The 19167-nt window shown below is 43.2% G+C and overlaps 1 protein-coding gene across 1 annotated transcript; it reads right to left on the reverse strand.

Moving 5' to 3' along the window:
* Nucleotides 1-16592: 16592 nt before the first annotated feature.
* Nucleotides 16593-18616, reverse strand: JUN (Jun proto-oncogene, AP-1 transcription factor subunit). The gene has a single exon (XM_027649199.1). The coding sequence runs from the start codon at nt 18219-18221 to the stop codon at nt 17277-17279; it is 945 nt and encodes a 314-aa protein (XP_027505000.1). The 5' UTR covers nt 18222-18616; the 3' UTR covers nt 16593-17276.
* Between the last annotated feature and the right edge of the window lie 551 nt (nt 18617-19167).

Raw genomic sequence — 19167 nt, forward strand, 5'->3', positions numbered from 1 at the left:
TCAAGTCAGCAAATTTGACAGCCAATTTAAGAGCCCAGTAATTCTTCTGAAATGCAAAGAAGGGCACTACACCAAGAATAGCAAAACCTTTGTCATTCAGTTAATGATTGTTAACTCATAACGTGGCAAACATGGTTTATTGTAGGGAGTCAGGAGGACTGAATTTTGTTCCCAAATCTGTCGGTGACTCAGTCTGGGATCTGAAAATTATTTGGTCTTCAGATTTCACTTAGTAAAGTGCAGAAGATCTGTCTGTGCCTTGAGTAACTTAGTCTTTACTGAACATTTGGGGAAATGGGATCTGCTTGTTGTCATTGTTACTCTTCCCATGCCAAACAGAGATAACAATACTTATCACCTCCACGGGAGAGTTGTGAGTTGTGGCACTGGGAAACCTTGAGTGCTGAGCAGTGCTGTTAATAGAGGTGGCACAAGAATTTTTAGAACTCCTGAACAAATTTACAAAAAGAAATGGTGATATTCTTTAAGAGTCTGTTAGCAGGGCAGTAATTTCCCGGGGTTCTGAATGCAGAATTTTCCCTGGGAAGCGGTTCTAGTGCAGATGGAAGGGTGCAGTTCTCCTGCCTGGCCTTGAGGAGGAACATCTGAACAATATTTGCAGGCACCATCTCTTTCAGAGCCACTGTGGGACTTTATTTTGGGGAAGTAATAAGCAGCAAAAGACGTGTTATGAGATGCAAATCACAGTCTTCAAAATATAATTATGCATTTTTTTTTTTAAAAAAAGTTCCTCATTATAAATATGTGACTCAGGAGAAAATTCTGTCTTTAACAGGAATCACGGTTGGCAAGAAAATTTTGGAAGCTTATTGTATGAATTCATTTTTAGAAATTATGTTTTAAAAACCCTTATTTTTTAATTACTATTCTAACTACTTATAGAACTAAGCCTTTGTTCCAACAATGACTTCACAAAGAGGTTCAGAATTGGCTATTTGAAGGATGCTTTTTTGTTTGTATCTTTTTAACTTACTAACTCACTTTATTTGACACGTGAATGTTTTAAAGAAGGGAAAAATATTAAGGTTCCACACCTCTTCTCCTGTAATTAAGTGCATGAGGGCACAAATGTGTGGGATCAGCAGGAAGCTCTTCATTAAAAATCAAAATGGCAAAATGTAATATTACAGAAGATCTAAGAAAAGAAGTAAGTTGGAGAGAGGAAGATGCCAATCCTTGGCCTTCTTTATTATTTTTTCTATTTATTTGTTGTCTGAGGAACAAGGTGATTGTGTTGTTCTTGCTAAGTACATGACATCCCTCTTTTATTTTGCTGTCCTTTTTTAGCCTCGTGTATTCAAGGACTGGGTTGTTAGGTTATTCTAAAAGGTTATTTATTAGGTTATTTTAAAAAGCAAATGATTGGCTTTGCTAAATTTACAGATTTGAAGGAGAGGTGATGCTACTGATAGGAAAGATCTCAGTTTTTGCCTCTGCTGAATGAGTGGCCATGCAGGGAACTGTCTCAATCCAGCTGCACCTGGGAGACTCGAGCCAGTTATTTCTGATGTGCAATCTCAGGTTTGCCACTAACCTGTGTCCTTGGGCCAGTCCCTTAATCCCTGTGCCCTGTTTACACAAGCATTAAAAAAGGAAATTTTTTTCTACCTCACAGACATGTCCTAAGTGTTTATTACTGTTGGAGCAGTGCTTTGAAGTTATGGAGTGCTTTGAAGTTTCTGTCCTTTGAAGTATTGTTTTCTGACTTCTCAGCGATGAACATTTATTTCTTAAATTAACGCGGGCCCGTGTTTTCTGCCTTATTTTATGTTGCCATGTCATCATCAAATATACGTTTAATTTTCTCTATTTTAATTTCTCCAAGATGAAAGCAACCCAAAGTACACCTCGAGTGTGGTTAGAGGGACTGAGAAGGGACGTGAGGCACCTGCAGAGGTCACCCTTCCTCCACCGAGGCTCTCGCCGAGCTGGTTATTGGGAGCGTATCTCGCTGTGGAATAACCAGTCTGGAAGAGATAATAAAGCCAACTGCATTATCCAGACGTGATGAGGGATGGAGAAATATCTCCGGGTAATCAAGGCATTTTCCTTAATAAACATGGCTCACGAATAAAGCTTTGTTTTGGATAACCAGGAATCTGAGTGTGGCTGAGCTGGTTGAGGTCGAACTATATTTAGGTATAGCTGGGTTGAGAAACAGCAGTGCTACAAGTGCTCATGGTGATGATTAGAGTGAGCTTGACTTATTATAACACTGGAGGAGAAGCTGACTAGTCAGAATGTCTGCAAGAGGCAAAATGTGGTGCTTAGTTTTGCCTGAAGATGAAGTGCAGTAAATTAGGCGAGTCAGAAGGGGAGCTTTGGTGCTGAGCGATCAGTTTGTGTTTGTGTGGAGAGCAGGCTTGGGGCCTTCCTGGGGCTGAGCAACCTCTGCCCTGGCTGGTATTTAGATGGGAGGTGTTCCCTAGGAAAGTGCCATCCCCTGAGTGGAACTGGCACATGCAGGACATGTGGATCAGGGGGCCTGAGTGGGGCTGCTGAGGAGGGGAAAGCTGAGCTGCTCAGCCTGGTGTTCTGTGTCTGACTCTGCTCCTCCTGCGGCTCCTTGGCAGGGCCTGTGCCAGGCACGGGGCTGGAAGCAGTGACCTACAGAAGGCCCAACTCCCTGGATGTGTCCATTGCTCAGGGATGCTGGCAAGGTACTGACAATGCAACAGCTGGTGTAACAGCTCAGGTATTTCATTCCATTTCCAAAGCAAGTCACAGCCTTATCCCAACCCTGTAGTGCTGTTTCCTCAGGCATAACCAAAGAAGATCACGTTGTCCTGCACCCCTGCATTGCAAACTGTTCTTTTTTCCAAAGGTTGACATGTACTTTTATTAAGTTGCCAACCTGGGGTGACTGTGAGTGGATAACACACACCTGCAAAGTGCCCCTGATGGCTGGAAATGCCCACAGAGCAGGAGGGCTGGATCCGGCTGCAGGAATGAGGCTTAAAGAACATAACTCACCAAAGTGAGGATTGGGATTGTTTTCCAGTTAACCATGAATATATCAGTGAATTTAAGAAGTGACCAAACTACTTAGAAACTTTTTTTTCTGCCATGCAAGTTTTTGAATAATTAAATTTAAGTATTTTTCCGAAGTTCTTCATGGAATTACTTGCCAAGTAGTTTTCCGAAAAGTTACATAGTGGAGGCAGAAGAAAAAAAACCACCTTTCTATTTTAGCTTCACAGAGCTAAAGAAAAGCAATGGTTTTGTTTCAGAACATAATAAATAAATAAAAGTTGGTTTGAAAGAGGCAGAAAAAAAATGTTAGTTGTGATGTGATGAAATACATCTTTAGTTGTTTAGCAATTTTCATAATACAAAGTTAAAAAAAGAAATATTACAATTTTTGTGTCTAAGTGATAAGTATTACTAGTTATTTGTTTCTATACATATTTATTCTGCAGAAGTCTGTACTGTCACAAGCTTAATTTAAATTTAAGAACTATTTTGGTTGTCAATCTATTGACTAAACATGGAAATTAATACTGATTTTACTAATGAGTTACCACTTTCCAGTTAACTGGCTCGAAGTTGTATCAGTGTCATGATTTTTATCTTATAATTTTAGAGCTTTAAATGTGTCCTTCCAGATCAAGGCTGACAGAAAGCAGTTATGGCAAAACAGGAGCCCTCCTATCATTAGAATAAAATGTAAATGATGTAAAAGTATTGAGTTACCAAATGCTGAGGCAGCTTTGAGGATCAACAGAACCAAATGGAGAGAGGGCCAGGGTTTTTCTCCAAAATGGGCAGATTTTTTTTTGCTATTTTGAACCAAACAAGCCCTTGTGGTTTTGAGTCAGGAACAGAAACTTTGGCAGTGAAATCTTACAGAGGAAAATACTTTATGGAAGTTCTGTAGCTGCTGAAGACCGGGATCCTCCTCAAACCCCCTGTACCCCAGGGGCTCACCTTACTGGCAGCATTGTCCCCAGGAGCTGGGGATGGCAGTGCCACTGCACTCCCACAGAAGCCTTTTGGCCAAATTTGCTTTGCTTTGTGGACTACTATTCTGAATTTACAGCAGTACACAAGCAGAATTTGGTTCTTAGTGATTATACAAACCTGTCACCAGTATCTTCACTCTTCTATCTATAGCATTATCTCAGTCTTTAGACAATTCAAATTATTCAAGGGGCTTCCTTGTGACCACATTTTAGAAAACACATGGTATTTTTCCTTCCTTCTCCTGGAAAAAGATGTGGAAGCACTTATTTATTTATTTATTTATTCTGGTTATTAACATGTGTTGTATTCCAACCTGATCAACTAGTTATAATTGTCTTGGATTTTCAGTTACATTCACTCTGTGTTTGTTGTATATCAAAATGAGGTTTGATTTTCCTGCTATAGCAGTGCTAGAAAGTCATGGGTATGGAATTGTTTCTTTCATATTAGTGTTTTAGTTTGCCTGTAATTCTGTATTTTAGTGAGTACCTGTTGCTCAGTTTCACAGTATTTCTATTACTGGAAGGTTTTCTGGAGCATATAGAGTTGATTCTTTCCCATGTTCTCTCCCTTTCCCAGTTCTGACAGTTTGCCCTCTCTTCTGGCTTTGGCTGTTTTGGCTCCCCCAGAATATGTCTTATATGTCAGGGTCTGGATTCCTGCACCTCACTTTAGTTCCAGTTCAGCAAAGTATGTACTTACACATCCACCACTGCAGGGAGGTGCCTCAGTGCAGTGCAAGTCTGACTCCTGGAAACTTTAGCAGGACATCAGCACCTCCTGTCATTTCTGAATTCTGAATTCTGCTTTAGCATTAAGGAATTGATTAATTGGAGCACTGAGTCTGGACCTCAGCTCCACTCCTGTCTCTTTGACTCCACGAGAAGCACCCTTGTTGATTTGGAGAGCTCCCGAAATCACAAAGTCCTGACAACTCCTCCAGATTCACGGTGTTTGCTTTCCTTGGCACGTCCCAAAACATCCTTCTCTGTTGGGCTGCACCTGTGATATTCCAGCAGCTCCCTTTGTTCCCAAGCCTTTATGTCTTCCTACTCAAATTTCCATTCAAAGGGTGATTCATGCAGCAGGGGAAAGGCATGACCTGGCTGCCCCCTCAGTTTCCATCGCTCTGCAGATCATGTGCAGTCTCATCTGAACCAGAGCTTTCATTTCAGACTTCTCCATTCCCATTCCTGACTCTTTTATTCCTTGCTCCTCTAGTCTGCACTGTGAGCAGAGAAATATTTGCTGCATAAAGTTTTGGTCACAGGAGCAATGCAAACACACCAGTATGGATTTTGTTTTCCCTGGGAATGCCTTTTCTCACAGTATGGGTACACAGAGGGGGTACCTGTGCTGGAGCTACTCTGTGGACAAGGCACAAGTTTGAATCATTATTCCAGCATCCTTTTTTTTTTTTTTTTAATAATAGCTTTCATAATTTGAATGTTTGGTTCTGCTGTGCAGTGGCAGAGAACTCCACACTTCCCCCAACAGTCTTTACAAGAGCTGCATCTTTTCAGTCTTCCCTCCTAATGCTTTTGATGTCTGCCACTGTCCATGCACTACTTTCCTCTTTATCCTTTGAATTTTGCCACCTTATGCATTTTTGAGTCTCCTCCTCCACCATTATCCCTCTGTCATCAACCCACTCATTTACAAATCCAGTCTCCTTTACTGTGCAGTTGAAGCATTCCCTATTTGAGAAAGTTTTTAAAGTTTGGGTGGTGGTGGTTGTTTGTTTGTTTGTTTCTACATTTATTGGTTGTTTTGTTTTGTTTTTTTTCTCCTTGCCTAAATTGCAGTTCTGGGTTTATAAGACTCTCAGGGTTAAATTGAGTTCTCTGAGACTTGTGGGACCCCTGCCAGGTGATGTGGTAGATGCTGAGGATGCATCTAGACCCACTGAAGTCCACCTGTAGGTGTATTTTTATATTATATGCTTCCCAGTGAAGCAAAATCCTTGGCTCAATAAGTATAATAGTACACAGAGCAGTAATATGCTCACTAGGGATTTTAGAAGACACAGATTAAGGAAGGAATGGTGATTTTTAATAGCTAGAATCAACCTTCTTTTTCCCTTGTGTCACAAGACAGAGGGAAAGCTTAGTTTCAATTAAAAGTTAATATTGTGTCATGAAAATGGGATAAACGTGACATTAAGAAGTCAATAGAAGGGATACTGTAGTGACAGCTCAAGTGCTATTAGTGACTTCATGTTTAATTCAATAAAATACCTCTATTTAAACATTATCTGAGGCAGCCAGAGCTTGCAGTAGAATTTAGAGCAAACCTGCTAGAGAATGTATGTGGCCATGGCATGTTTGCTGGAAATATTGGCAAATTTAGCTTAATTGTAGCAGATTCCATCTCAGATTTGCATTTTCCATACTGTTTGGTTTAGTTCTTGCATGATTTTTTTTTCTTTTTGAATCTTTTAAATCAGAAACTATTAAACATCCCTTATGCTCTGAGGACTTGTTTTTGTTGGTTTATTTTACAACAGGTTGCATGAACGTTGTCTAGCTGGGACTTTCAGTTTTGAATGGATCGGCGCCAAAACCACCAGGACGGTGGTTTGTTCCCCCTTCCCCTCTTTTACTCACTGGCATAATTTCAACCCAACAAAGCTTTTCAAAAATAAGGAAGGAAAAGGCCTTCCTGTACAAGCTTCCTGTGAATCCCATCCAGATATAAAAGGCTTGTGTAAAAGCTTGGCAGGCAATCCCAGCATATGCCACTGAGTGACTTCCTTATTTTCTGCTGTCGTTCCACGTACAGCAAAGGAATCCGAAAATCAGAGTCATTTCCATTCATTTTCGAATCAGAAATTGTAAATGGTAAATTTCCTATCTGTGCAGAACACCCACATTTTAAATTCAAAGTTTTGAATGCTGACAGCATTAGTCAGAGGAAATCCTGTATGAACATCCAGCACTTAAGTTGGACCTTCCCCTGGATCACACCATAGAAGGAGTTCGCAGGAAAACATTCTGTTACTCTTAAATACTGCACTGATTTTAACCCTTTACCTGCCATTGCCTCTGGTATGGCAGGGCTTTTTTTTCTAGAGGCCATTTCCCATTTTCTTGTGACCAAAATGGTATTGAAAACTGATGTATTTCGATGCTAAAATTGTCTGTATTTTAATACTAAAGCAGTAGCATTCTACAGTACAGATGTACATGTGTACACCTTCCCTCACGAACACAAATAGTCTTTAGTGTTTGCTAATCAGAAGAAAAATAATTTGAATAGAAATATTTGTTTAGAATATTATATTGCATGTATTAATATCCATGTATTAATTTTCAACGTGAAACTGCATAAGTCAGTAAAAATGGAAAGCTAAAAAAGCCAACTAAGTTTGCACATTAAACCATAACACAGTCAAGGCAATACCAGCACCACCCCAGCTGTGTTGCACAGGATCATTTCCACATTCCAGGGGTGAACCAACTTCAACAGTTTCCTTGCCTTTATTTCAAAGGGGCCAGTTCTCAATGGACATAATATATCTTTAAAAATAAAAAAAGTCCTAGTTATCATTTTCATTTAATAGGAAAATCCCACACATGTTGAGTTATTGTGGAACAGCTGGCTTAAATTAAAGCTTCAGACTTAAGGAAGGAATCTCAGAGCATAAAGTATCAAATAATAGCTCAATTCAACATTGGGATGAGGGTTGTGATGTTAGGTATGGCAAGCAGATATTAGGCAAATGGACTTGAAGAATCACAGCTTTTTTTTTAATGTGGTGAATCACAGTACTCCAGTTTTAGCTCAAAATACAGCAATACTTAAACGTAGTTTAATACAGTTTAAGAAACAAATCAAAATACATTTGAATTTATCATTGTTCGTATGTGAGGGGCTTTAGACTGCAAATACTGATGGATGTCCATAAAGGAATTAGAAAGTGATTAAAAATTCTCAGTATTTGAGAGCTCTACTTTTATTCTGACTCTTCTCATGAGTTGCAAGAGCCATTCACAGATTTTTTTGGAGCTCCATCATTACAAATAATCATTTTTCGTTGTAAGGAAAAAGTGGCAATTTTTCCTGGCAACATGGGGAGTTTCTGTTTGTTTTCAACCTGTACTTAAAAAACTTTTTTTTTTTTTTTTAACTCATAGACTCAGAGACTCATTGAAATCAGAGAGTAAATCTCTGTGAAGTCAGTATTATTCTGAACATCCAAACCAGAGGGAGGGTTTAGGCCAAGACACAGTTGTTTGGTTTGGGGCATTTCAGTTTTGTTTTTTAAGCCAAGACGTGGAGTGCCTGGAAGAAGGAGAATTAAGCTCAGCACTTCTGCACTGTAGATCTCAACCAGCACTTATGGAAAATCACGTGTGGGACTAAGAAGCAGCTCCTCGTGTAAAGCTGTAGGTGGAATTAGAACTGAAATTCATCACTGACTGTGCTGGTGGCTGAAGTGGTATCAGCTGAACCCCAGGAACACTGAGGAATCTGGGGTGATTTCTGTATGGTGATTGCTGGGTCTTGCAGTTGTAAAGAAAAGGAGTTTTATTTCTTCCTGATTCCCCTGGGTCACCAGACCCAGTGCAGAAGTCAGACCCTCCTGAAGGGGCAGGAAGGGTGAGATGGGTGGCACTGCTTCCATGGATTGCTGAGGCTGTACTGCTCTGCTGGGATGTTCCCAAGGGGATAAATGTGAGCTTTTCCTTCTTAGATGTGCCAAAACACTGAGAACTAAATTTCAGGAGAGAGCACCATTAGAAAGGCTACAGAAAATCAGGTGGGACTACAGTGCCCACACTTCTGCAACTGAGCTGCTGGTGTTCCTAATTGGCAACGGGCTTGGGAATTGGGCTGTTTGTAACAGAAAAAGAGTAACTTCATAAGACCTTTCCTTCCCTGATCTTATTACTTTGTTGCTTTTGTCACCACATGTTGTCACTGTTACCTTTAGAGTTTGATTGGAACTGTAACTGGCTTTAGCAGTAGCAAATAGGTGTTACAGAGCCTGACTGGGAGAGCATTTCCTTAACCAAGTTGCCACATTCAACCCACAGCAATAAACGTTAACATTTAGCTAAAATCCAACCCTTTCTCGAGTTGCCAGCCTGGCATTTCCTGTCCAGGGAAAAACACAGAAGCAGTTTCTACACATAAGAATGATAATGCAGTGAACAGAGGGGGCCAAGGAAACAGCTTGAAATTAATTGTGGGTGTGGTAGTGTATTTTATAAGTAAATTCAAAACAGACATGGAAGCCAATATCAGGAACATGTGCAAGAAATTCCATTTATAAGGCTTTGGATAATAACCTCACTGCCCTCTTAAATAATTTAAAATATATATGCATAAAGTTAGTCATCTAGCAAAAACAGTTTCATGAGCAGGTACAGTAAGGTCTCACAGTTCTTGTTCAAGTTAATGGGTGCATGAAAAATGTTCCCTGTGAAAGTCAAACCACGTTTTATGGCTTTGTCCATATGGAAAGTTGAGCTTGTTTAACCAAAAGTGTGAATTCAAATTAATCGAGTAAAACTGGTGCAAAATCTGCTTGGGCATTTTTGTGCTGTAAGTTAAATTGGGAAGGATGAATTTAGGAGTTCTGCCTCAGTCTGTGGCACTTTGGGGATTGCTTGTGGCAGTCGAGAGCATTTCTTTCAGCAGATGCCACATCCCCACTGCCTGGACCTGCATTTATGTCCCACCTCCCTTGTTGCCCCCCATCATTTCAGGTCTTCATAGAGCTCTGTAGTTTACAGAATAAGGGAAGCAATGCAGGTTAAAATAAGTATCCTGCAATATTCCAAAAAGCACAACCAGCACAAGTGAGGGAGCGGAAAAGAAGCAGCAAAGGAGGAGGGAAAAGGTGGCTGCTCGGGCTGGCACTGTATAAAAAAAATGCTTATACACATCAAAGCAGAGCTCCCTAAGGCCAGGAGGAGGATCTGTGGGTGCTCACCTGGCAGCAGCAGCCCTTGTAGCAGTAGTGGCCAAATGCTTTAACTGCTGCAGTCCCAAAATGGCACAGAAACCTGAACTGCTTCCTTGGAAACTTCATAAGGCACCACAGCTAAAGCTTCCTGAGGTCCTGGAGCGAGGCCCCAAGTTGTATCAAAAAGTAAAACTGTGTATATTTGTGTACCAGTTTGAAACCATCCCTTTGAAAGAGCTGGAGCTCTGTAACCTTCCTATGAAAATAAAAGTTTAGTCTGAGGCTAAGATAAGGAAAAAAAAAAAAAGGCACCTGGTACAAAATGTTTTGCCCTTGTGCATTTTCTTTCTTCCTTTCTTTCTTTCTGGTCTGGAAATTCTGACATCCCCATTTCCCAGCATAAAAAAATACAATGGTTTTTAAACATGTTTTCTTTCCAATATTTATCAGTGGCCTGATTTCCAAAGCTGGGATATTCAGCATCTTTAGGACTCATGCTCTGTTTTTCAGTAGCTGTTAGTGTTTTGAGAAACAACCAAAGTGGTCAAATTTATTGTTACTTCTGCAAAATTACACGGAAGCAAAAGCTGTCAGTAGTTGTGAAGTGTAGTCAGGGGCACTTCCCTAAATATACTAAGCTTAGGTGGTTTTTGGAGTGCAGAAGTGGGGAATAAAATCCAGAAGTCTCTAACCAAGCTGATGTATTAAAAGCACAGACCCATCTGCCCAGAGGAAAGTCGCTGCTTTGCTTTTGCACAGGTCACACTCCTGGAAATTGTGCTGCTCCCTGCAAGTGCTGCTCTGGAGAGATACTGGTTAGAAATTTCTGCTTCAAGGAGGAGGGACCTGGGCAAAGAGCACTAAAATCTCCTTACAATCCATCAGTTTAAGAAGGAAATTTGCTGTTAACTTCCCAAGGTTTGGCTTTGGTTGGTAACCTGGCTGGAGATTAACTGTAAGCTCTTGTAGTGCCAGTCCTGAATTCAGCTGCACTTACTGTATGGTTTTACATAGTTTTTATGTAATTCTGCATATTAAAGCACTTTGTTAACTGATTAGAATATATGTATTTATAAATACTTTACCTGGTTCAGTCAGGAAGCAGAGGGAACAGTCTGTATGACAGCAAAGCCAAACAGGAAAACCGGAGATGGATTTTGCCTGGAGAATTCGAGTTCTTTTTCTCCCCGTCAGGTATTCGGGTCAGACACTTGGTGATTATTAACATGATAAAGATCATATCTTGATTGGGCTCTGAGACACCACTGGAGGGTTCATAGTAAGCCTTGTTTTTAATGACTTCTTGTGAGGAATTTTGAACAGTTAATGTTTGGGGATACCATAGTATTTGGATAGGGGAAAAAAGAGTGTACGTTATGTATGGGTTGGAGGAGAGTACAACTTTGCATAGGGAAATTGTTCATCACAAACACGTGGTGGATGTTTGCAGAACTCCTCTGTTTAGTGAAAGGGAGTGTCTCTGATTCTAATCAGGTAATCGTTACTCCCTGGTTTCATCCTGACTGGAGGCTCCTAAGTTGAAAAAAGCAGCCTGCTGGGGCCCAGGCACTTCACTTAGCAATTTACTTTATCCAAATCACCCTGGAGAGGCCTGTGCTTTTCTGTGAGCCATAGGGAGAACCTGTGGTGCCTCCTGAGCCAGCTCACTTCGTCAGATGTCAGGAGTTAAACTCTTGAGCTATGTCTGTAAAGTGTTATGGCTTTTTAAGTCTCACTTTCCAAGCTGAAAATAAAACAACCAGCAGAGCTCACAAGGTGGATGCAGCAGCTCACAGTTCTCACTACTCTTAAAAGTTCTAGAACTACTTTTGGACACAAATGAAAATGATCTTTCCATAGTTGCCCAGGTGCTTTGATTTGCAGGCACACTTGGAGAATTGCATCACTTGAACTAGGCAGGCCCTGCTTTTAAACCTGCCAGTGACCCATTCAGCAGAGATTCACAACTCCTTCAGTTATCTCTTCTCAATACAAGTGCTGTGTGAAAGAAAGGCTGTGAGTTTGAGCAGCAACATGTATTGGATAATCCCTGCATGGTGCAAGTGTTCGTGGCTTGTTATCTGGGACACAAAGGTGTGATAACAGCAGGCATCTAAAAGCCACACCAGCTAACTTATCCCTGTGGATGAGAGTTCAGAAAAATAGCCAGGGATGCTTTGTTTGAACACCCAGTGTCCCCTGAAATAACTGTGGAGATTCTATTACTAAAATGATGTAGGATCTCCCTATCCATGCCAGTGATTATTTTAAGAATTCAGGGAAGCTGGTAACATTATTCTGGTTTTACTACACGTACATGATAACAGGTTTCATCTGAAGTCTTTTTTGGCGACTCCACCACCTGAGCAGAGGCTCCTCTTCCAGGCATCTGTGCAGCTGCTTCCAGGACTGTTTGCTTTTGAGCTCCATCTGCTGGAATTGTATCCTGTTTCCCACATCTTCGGTGTTATTATGCTGCCAGGTTTCACAGGAATGGGCTTTAGTTTAAAAGAGAATAAGGAATAAAGTTCACAGTTCAGAGGAATTTCCAGCAAGTTGCTGGTACTTTTGTTTAAGGATTCAACTTGAAGATTGCTTGGAGAATGTAAGACTCAAACCAGAAAATAATTGTGAGGCTGAGGAAAATAAATATTAGTTCTTCCTCCACTTTTGTTTACAGAGTTAGTTTCCAGGTGTTTTATAGAGATTGGATTAATCAGGTCAGTCATGACCTATCAAGTTTTGTAAAAGATTTCATGAACAGGTTACTCACTCATTTTTCTGAATTAGATTTTTGTTTTGTTTTCCCCATGTCTGTTGTTACTCTATAACTAAAAAAATTAGCAGTGTTTTCAATATTTAATTAACTTTTTAAAATGCCATTCTTCCCCATTGTAACTGTGCTTCTAGTGTTTCAGAATATTCAAGGACAGAAGGGACCTTGATGAAAGTCTAATTTGATTTTTGTAGTTCCATTGTTTCTTAACAAAAATGTCCTGCAAGGAATAATGTGCAGAATTGGAAAAGAGGGCCCTGCTGTGCAAAACCACTGCAGAAGTGTTTCAGTAGTCAGAGGCTTTCATGGTGAATTATATGATGACTTTCTACAAGTTTTCTCTGTGAGAGGCACATTCTCTGTTCAGGGGACACCTTATACTGTGCGTGTCACCATTGATGTGCATGTGTAGAATCAGGATTGCCACCAGCCCTTGGGTGCAGGTCTGGCCTTGGCAGAGCATGTAATCCTAAGGAACAAGCACTTCTCTGGAAGAATTATCTTCCCAAAAAGCAAACCATCTGCACCTTGGAAGTTTCCTTTCCTTGCAAAGCTAATACCACCTTCCTTCCCTGTCCCTAATGCCAGATGTTCCAAAGGTATATTCTGTTTCATGATGGCTTTGTGTATATGATAATTTCCAATATTATTTCCTTGCTGTCCAGCTGCCTGTTAGCAATATTTGGTGTTCACTCATGATGTTTGCAACTTTTTTTGTTCTACTTAGCCAGCTTTGCCTGAACTGGTTTTAGTTCTTGATGTAACTCCATGCTGGTACACCAAAATCTTGGGAATAGGAGTAGGGAGGAAGAGGTGGAGAACAGATAAAGGACTAGGCTTGATATTAAAGATAAGTGGGGGTTTTTCAGTTCTGCCTTGTACTTTCCTGGCCATGGCACACAGCACAGCGTGGGGTTCTCCAGCAGCACCCGAGCTTGGCCCAGCCTAAGCTGCTTTTTCAGAAGGTAATTATTGTAATGGATTTCTCAGACTTCTGCGTGGGACAGAATTGCCAGTCATTTTTCACACAGGTTTGGAGGGATATTGTCTGCATTTCCTGACAGCTTCCTATGAAATAAAGACAGCTAAGGCATCTCTTGGTCCTGACTTCACTATTAAATGGGCATGTGCTGCCTTAGGTTGGTATTTAAAGTGCTCTGTTTTGAGGTTGGTATTTTTTAGACCTACAGATATGTAGGAGTACATACAAGTGGGAGTACATATAAGTACATAGGAGTAACTTCTGTGTTCTGAGATTGAAACTGGCTGCTGTGTAACTGTCCCACTGTAGAATAAGTTAGATTTTGCTGTTATTCCTATAATGACAAGTACTTTGGATTTAAAATTGAACAGTGAGTAGTGGTTGTCAAACCCCCCTTTGTAGCTCACTTCTGTTCATGCCATAGAAGTGCGAGGGTTTTGTTGGTTTCAATAGGGACCTAAATTCTAATTAATATTCTGTGTCCCAAACATGTTGTTCTGATTAGAGGCTCTTTGCCCAGGCATTTCTGTGCAGCCTGCCCTGTTTGAAACCCTGCCTTTTTCTGACTTCACTTCCTGAATCCGTTGACAACACTCACAGCCAAACAAAATACATGTTCACAATGCTGTTATTTGCAAAATATTCCCTTGTGAGTACAGCTGGGGCAACAAAAAGAGTTTCTCTCTGAATCTCAGAGAGAACTGACTATTCCTTATAGAAGTAAGGCCCACAGTGCATTAGGCAATTTAAATCTTGGCAGTTCGGTAAGTGTTAAAACTTTGCATTTCACCACATATAAAGGCAGGCAGGGCTTTCATTGCCCTTGCGGGTATTGATCACAGAGTGATCTGCCAATATCCTGAGAGTGCTGGATTCTAATCTGGGCTGAAGTGAAGCAGATAGCAACAGGCTCCCGGCCCACCACACTGTTTACAAAACACATGGAGGTGGAGGGAATATAAACTTACTTTGCCCTCTCCTAGGCCTGATCCTCAATTTTGGTGTGGGACCAGAGAAAAGGTTCATCTTAAATTGCTCCTGGTCTCCTGTGAAACTGCACAACTGGCACTAAACCCCACCTTGCTTGGGAGATTCTCTGACTAGTGACCAACTGCTTGTGTCCCAGGAGCCAACCTTTGCTCAGGGACTTTTTTGCCCTTGCTACAGAATGTCACCCTTGGGAGCAAACACACAACTGCAGTGTCTGTGTGTGTATGAGGGCAGGGTGGAGCAGACTGTCACTCAGCTGTGTTTAATTAACATAGTATTTTATATAATGTATTTATTTTTTACGTAATTAGGTGATTAAGCAAAATGCTTGCTAGTAACATCTATTCCATAACCCAGTGCTGCTGAGAGTTAAACATGCACCTTTGCAGGTAATTAATCTCCTTGCCCTGCTTATTTTGCTAGTTGGCACTTGCTAAATCCCAGTAAAACCACACCCAGCAGTGCTGTGTATTATCCCTCTGCTGTCTATTCCTACATATGGTCAAAATCAACTTACCTTCCGGGTTGCTGACATCAGCAAAATGTACTCTTGGCAAACTGCAGAATCCTCCTAGTAACCCTTTGTTTGGTTGGTGTTGTTACAGTTGTACTCCTCTGACAGCAGCAAACAGCAGCCCAGCAGTGCCTACCTTGACACTTGGATTGGGATGGGGAAGGTGATTACCATATTTTAAACATTAAAACAACCCCTTGTGATAAAATGTATATAGTTTTCAAGGAAAAAAAGTTAAAGATACTTCTATGCTTCCTGTAAGGAGCTGACCCACAGTAGTTGCAAGGTTCAGGGTATCATTTTGATAACAGTAAAGGTATGTATATATATAACATTATCTAGTCATCTTGTGAAGTGACCTTAAGCAGCACTGTCACTTCAGTTACAATTACACTTATTCCTCTTCTAAGGAAAAAAAACTTTTTTCCTTAGAATAATACCTGCTTGAGAACAATGAATTTCTAATATTTTCTGGCTGTCTTTTCGTATCATCTACTTCCTCCTAGCTGTTGGGCTTCAAACAGCAAGCAGGAAAACATCTGGTCTCCTTTAAATATGTTTATTAAATTAAATGAATTGGGTACCATGTTGAAAATCCTGGTATAAAACTGTTCCACACCCTCCCCCTCCCAAGCAATGTAGCAGGTTTCTAAGCTATATCTGTATACTGTCATTGTACAAAAAACCAAGATTACATTCTAAAAAATACCTGGGAAGTGCTAGAGAAGTTGCTGTTTTCAGTAAGTTGCTGGAAACAAGCAACAGGAGTTGCTGTTTTTCAACAAGTTGCTCTTTTTATTTCCCAGAAAGTTCAGTTTTCCCAGCTTTTCTATTGCCAAAAAGTTTAGAACCCAGAGTAACACCCAAAAGGGAAAGGATTTAGGGACAGGGGAAGGGTTATAAAATTATTCTACTGCTGACAGCATTGCTATAAATATTAACAAACAAGGATCACCTCCTACCTGGGGAAAAAACACAGGAATAAAGGTGAATATTTTTATTTTGAAGCCTACAGCATTTTTTTGAAGTACAGCTGCTTGCCTTATCTTCTTGAGGGCATTAATTTAATAAAAAGCATGTCAGATCAAGTAGCCAGTTGCTCCAGTTATGGAACAGTTTCATTCCCTGGCTTTCTACCCCTCTCCAACCCTGCCTGAAGTCAGTCAGCTGTCTGAACTGGGCCTGGGAATGTGGCAGCCAAGGCACTCAGGCTACAGTTGGGAAATAAAACTCCAGGACAACCCAAAAAGTTGTATTGTTTCAGTGACCAGGATCTGGCTTCTCCCCATCTCCTCTCACTTTTTCTCCAGGACATGTCTGAAGTTAGACAGCAAGTTCAGCACAATCCCTACCCTTCAGAGCCCAGCAGAAAGGGCATTTTCCCAACTCAGCCACTAGCAAAAAAAAAAAAAAAAAAAGTGTGAGGGGGAAATACATTTTAATTATTTTATTTTTTCTTAAATATAATAGAACCTTCTAGAATTTTTTCCAGAAACAGAAACATTAAAAAATTATACTTTATTACAAATGGTAAACTCAGAGTGCTAAAAAAAAGCCTCTTATTTACAAACAATACTGGGCAGTGCCCAAATAAACAACATAAAAATAACTTACAAAGTCATGAAGTAGTTTATTGACATTAATCAACTTTCATAAAATAAAATAAAAAAAGATATGTACATACACAATTTACTTGAAGGCAGGCAGAATAGTTTGTTTGTTTTTTTTTAATCAGCCTCCCACAAACCTCCCTCCCACTTTGTTTGTTTGTTTTGTTTTTTTCTTAAGGAATACTACATAAAGCAATCTACAGTTTCTATTGCAGTTTAACCTTTAATACTGAATGATCATCGAATGTTAGGTCCATGCAGGTCTTGGTCAATGTTAAACGAAGATCTGACATCTCATCCGAGCAGGAACAGCCCTTCCCGGCGCGGCGCCGGCCGCTCCACTCCCGGCTCCAGCCGAAGGCTTTGCCAGTCTTTCCACACATGCGCCTTCAGAGCACAGGCAGGACAGCCTTCCAGCCTTTGCCATCAGCTTTACGCCTCTGCCGCTTTGGATTTCGCCCGTTTTAGTTGTACCACAACATCACAGTTCCCGCTGAAGAGTCTCTTCAAAACGTCTGCAACTGCTGTGTGAGCATGAGCTGACACCCGCTGTTGACGTGGTTCATGACCTTCTGCTTAAGCTGTGCAACCTGTTCTCTGAGCATGTTGGCAGTGGATGCCAGCTCTGAGTTCTGGGCTTTCAAAGTTTTCACTTTTTCCTCCAACCGGGCAATCCTTTCCAACTTCCTTTTCCGGCATTTGGACGCCGCGATTCTGTTCCTCATGCGCTTTCTCTCGGCTTTGATTCTCTCCTGTGACTCCATGTCAATGGGGGACAGGGGAGGGGTTTCCCCGGGCATTTCAGGTACAGTCTGTGGCTCCTCTTTCAGCGCCTGGAGCCGGGGATGCTGCACGGGCATCTGCGGGTTTATGTGGTGCTGGGGCGCGTAGCCCATGCTGTTCGTGTTGTAGCTGGGCGCGGAGCTGAGCGCGTTGGGGTTGAAGTTGCTGAGGTTGGCGTACACGGGGGGCTCGCTGTGCAGGCTGGTGTTGAAGCTGGTGCTGCCGGCCATGGAGGACACAGGTGCCATCCCGCTGGTGACGGGCTGCGCGGCCGAGGTGACGCTGGGCAGCGTGTTCTGGTTGTGCAGCTCGGCCAGGGCCCGCACGAAGCCCTCGGCGAACCCCTCCTGCTCGTCCGTGACATTCTTGGGGCACAGGAACTGCGTCGGGGTCGGCGTGGTGGTGATCAGCCCGTTGCTGGACTGGATGATGAGCCGCTCCAGCTCGGGCGAGGCCAGTTTTAGGAGCCCCACGTCGGGCGAGGTGAGGATGTCGGCGTTCTTGTTCCTCAGGTGCGGCTTCAGGTTGCTGGAGGGGTCGGACAGGTTCAGCGTCATGTTCTGCTTCAGCACCTTGGCGTTATTGTATCCGTACCCGCCGCTCTCCGGCGGCGCGAAGCCGGCGCTCAGCGCATCCTCGTAGAAAGTAGGCTCCATCTTTGCACTCATAGAACACAGTCCGGGGAGGGGAAGCTGCCCGGCCGCCGCTCAGCTCCCCGCGGGCACCCCGACCCTCCCAGGGAAGGGGAACGCGGAGCCGGGGAAGGAGAAACGCGGAGCCTTACTGGGGTGGCTGCTGCTGCTGCTGCCGCCGCGCTGGGAGCCCGCCCGGCCTGGCGGGGCGCCTCGCCGCCCTCCTCCTTGTGCCGGCGCTGCCGGGACGCCGCTCCGCCGCCACAAGTACTTTCCGTGGCCGGCTCCGCGCAGTTGCCGTTCCCGCTCCCTGTCCCGGCGCTCGCTCACTCTCCCGTTCCCGCTCCCTGTCCCGGCGCTCACTGTCCCGTTCCCGCCCGCTCTGCGCTCGCTCCCGCCGTGCAGCCCTTCACTTATCAGCGGCCGCGGGCCCGCTAAAAATAGCGCATGATGTCACCCCGCGCGCTCCCCATTGGCTGCCGCCGCCCCGGCCCCGGGGGGGGCGTGGCCCGGCGCGGCGCGCGGGCCCCGCGCGGGTCGCCATGGCCACCCCCCCCGCTCAGAAGCTTCTTGAGCGCGCGCGGGGCACTGTGGGATGACGTAATGCCGGGGGGCGCGCGCGGGGCACTGTGGGCTGACGTCGTTGTTTTTGAACTCTCTGGTTACCGCGTCCCGCGCGCGCGGGGCTGGCCCGGCGGGGCCGCCTCAGTGGGGGGGTGGGGGGGGGGGACACGCCAATCCTCCATCCCCGCCAACCGCCCCAGTCCCGCTGTGTCTGCGCCCGCGTTTGCTGCTTTGTCTCTGCGGTTATTTGTGGGTTTGTTTGTTTGGCGGCCGGCGCTCCCCCCGCGTTTCCGGTGGTGCTCTGTGTGTGTGTGTGTGTTTGTCCCCCCTCCCCACTCCTGCCCCCCCCCGGCGGTGTTGGTTCGTCCCTTCAGGCGGCGCTCCCGGAGAGCCCCACGTGGTTTCCCCGTCCCGCCGC

The sequence above is a fragment of the Corapipo altera genome, unplaced genomic scaffold (genome assembly GCF_003945725.1).
Source record: "Corapipo altera isolate COAL_440 unplaced genomic scaffold, ASM394572v1 112, whole genome shotgun sequence".
In the NCBI taxonomy this organism is placed as follows: domain Eukaryota; kingdom Metazoa; phylum Chordata; class Aves; order Passeriformes; family Pipridae; genus Corapipo; species Corapipo altera.

Excerpts from the sequence above, each read along its gene's own strand:
- JUN (XM_027649199.1), bottom strand. The coding sequence starts at position 18,221 with ATGAGTGCAAAGATGGAGCCTACTTTCTACGAGGATGCGCTGAGCGCC.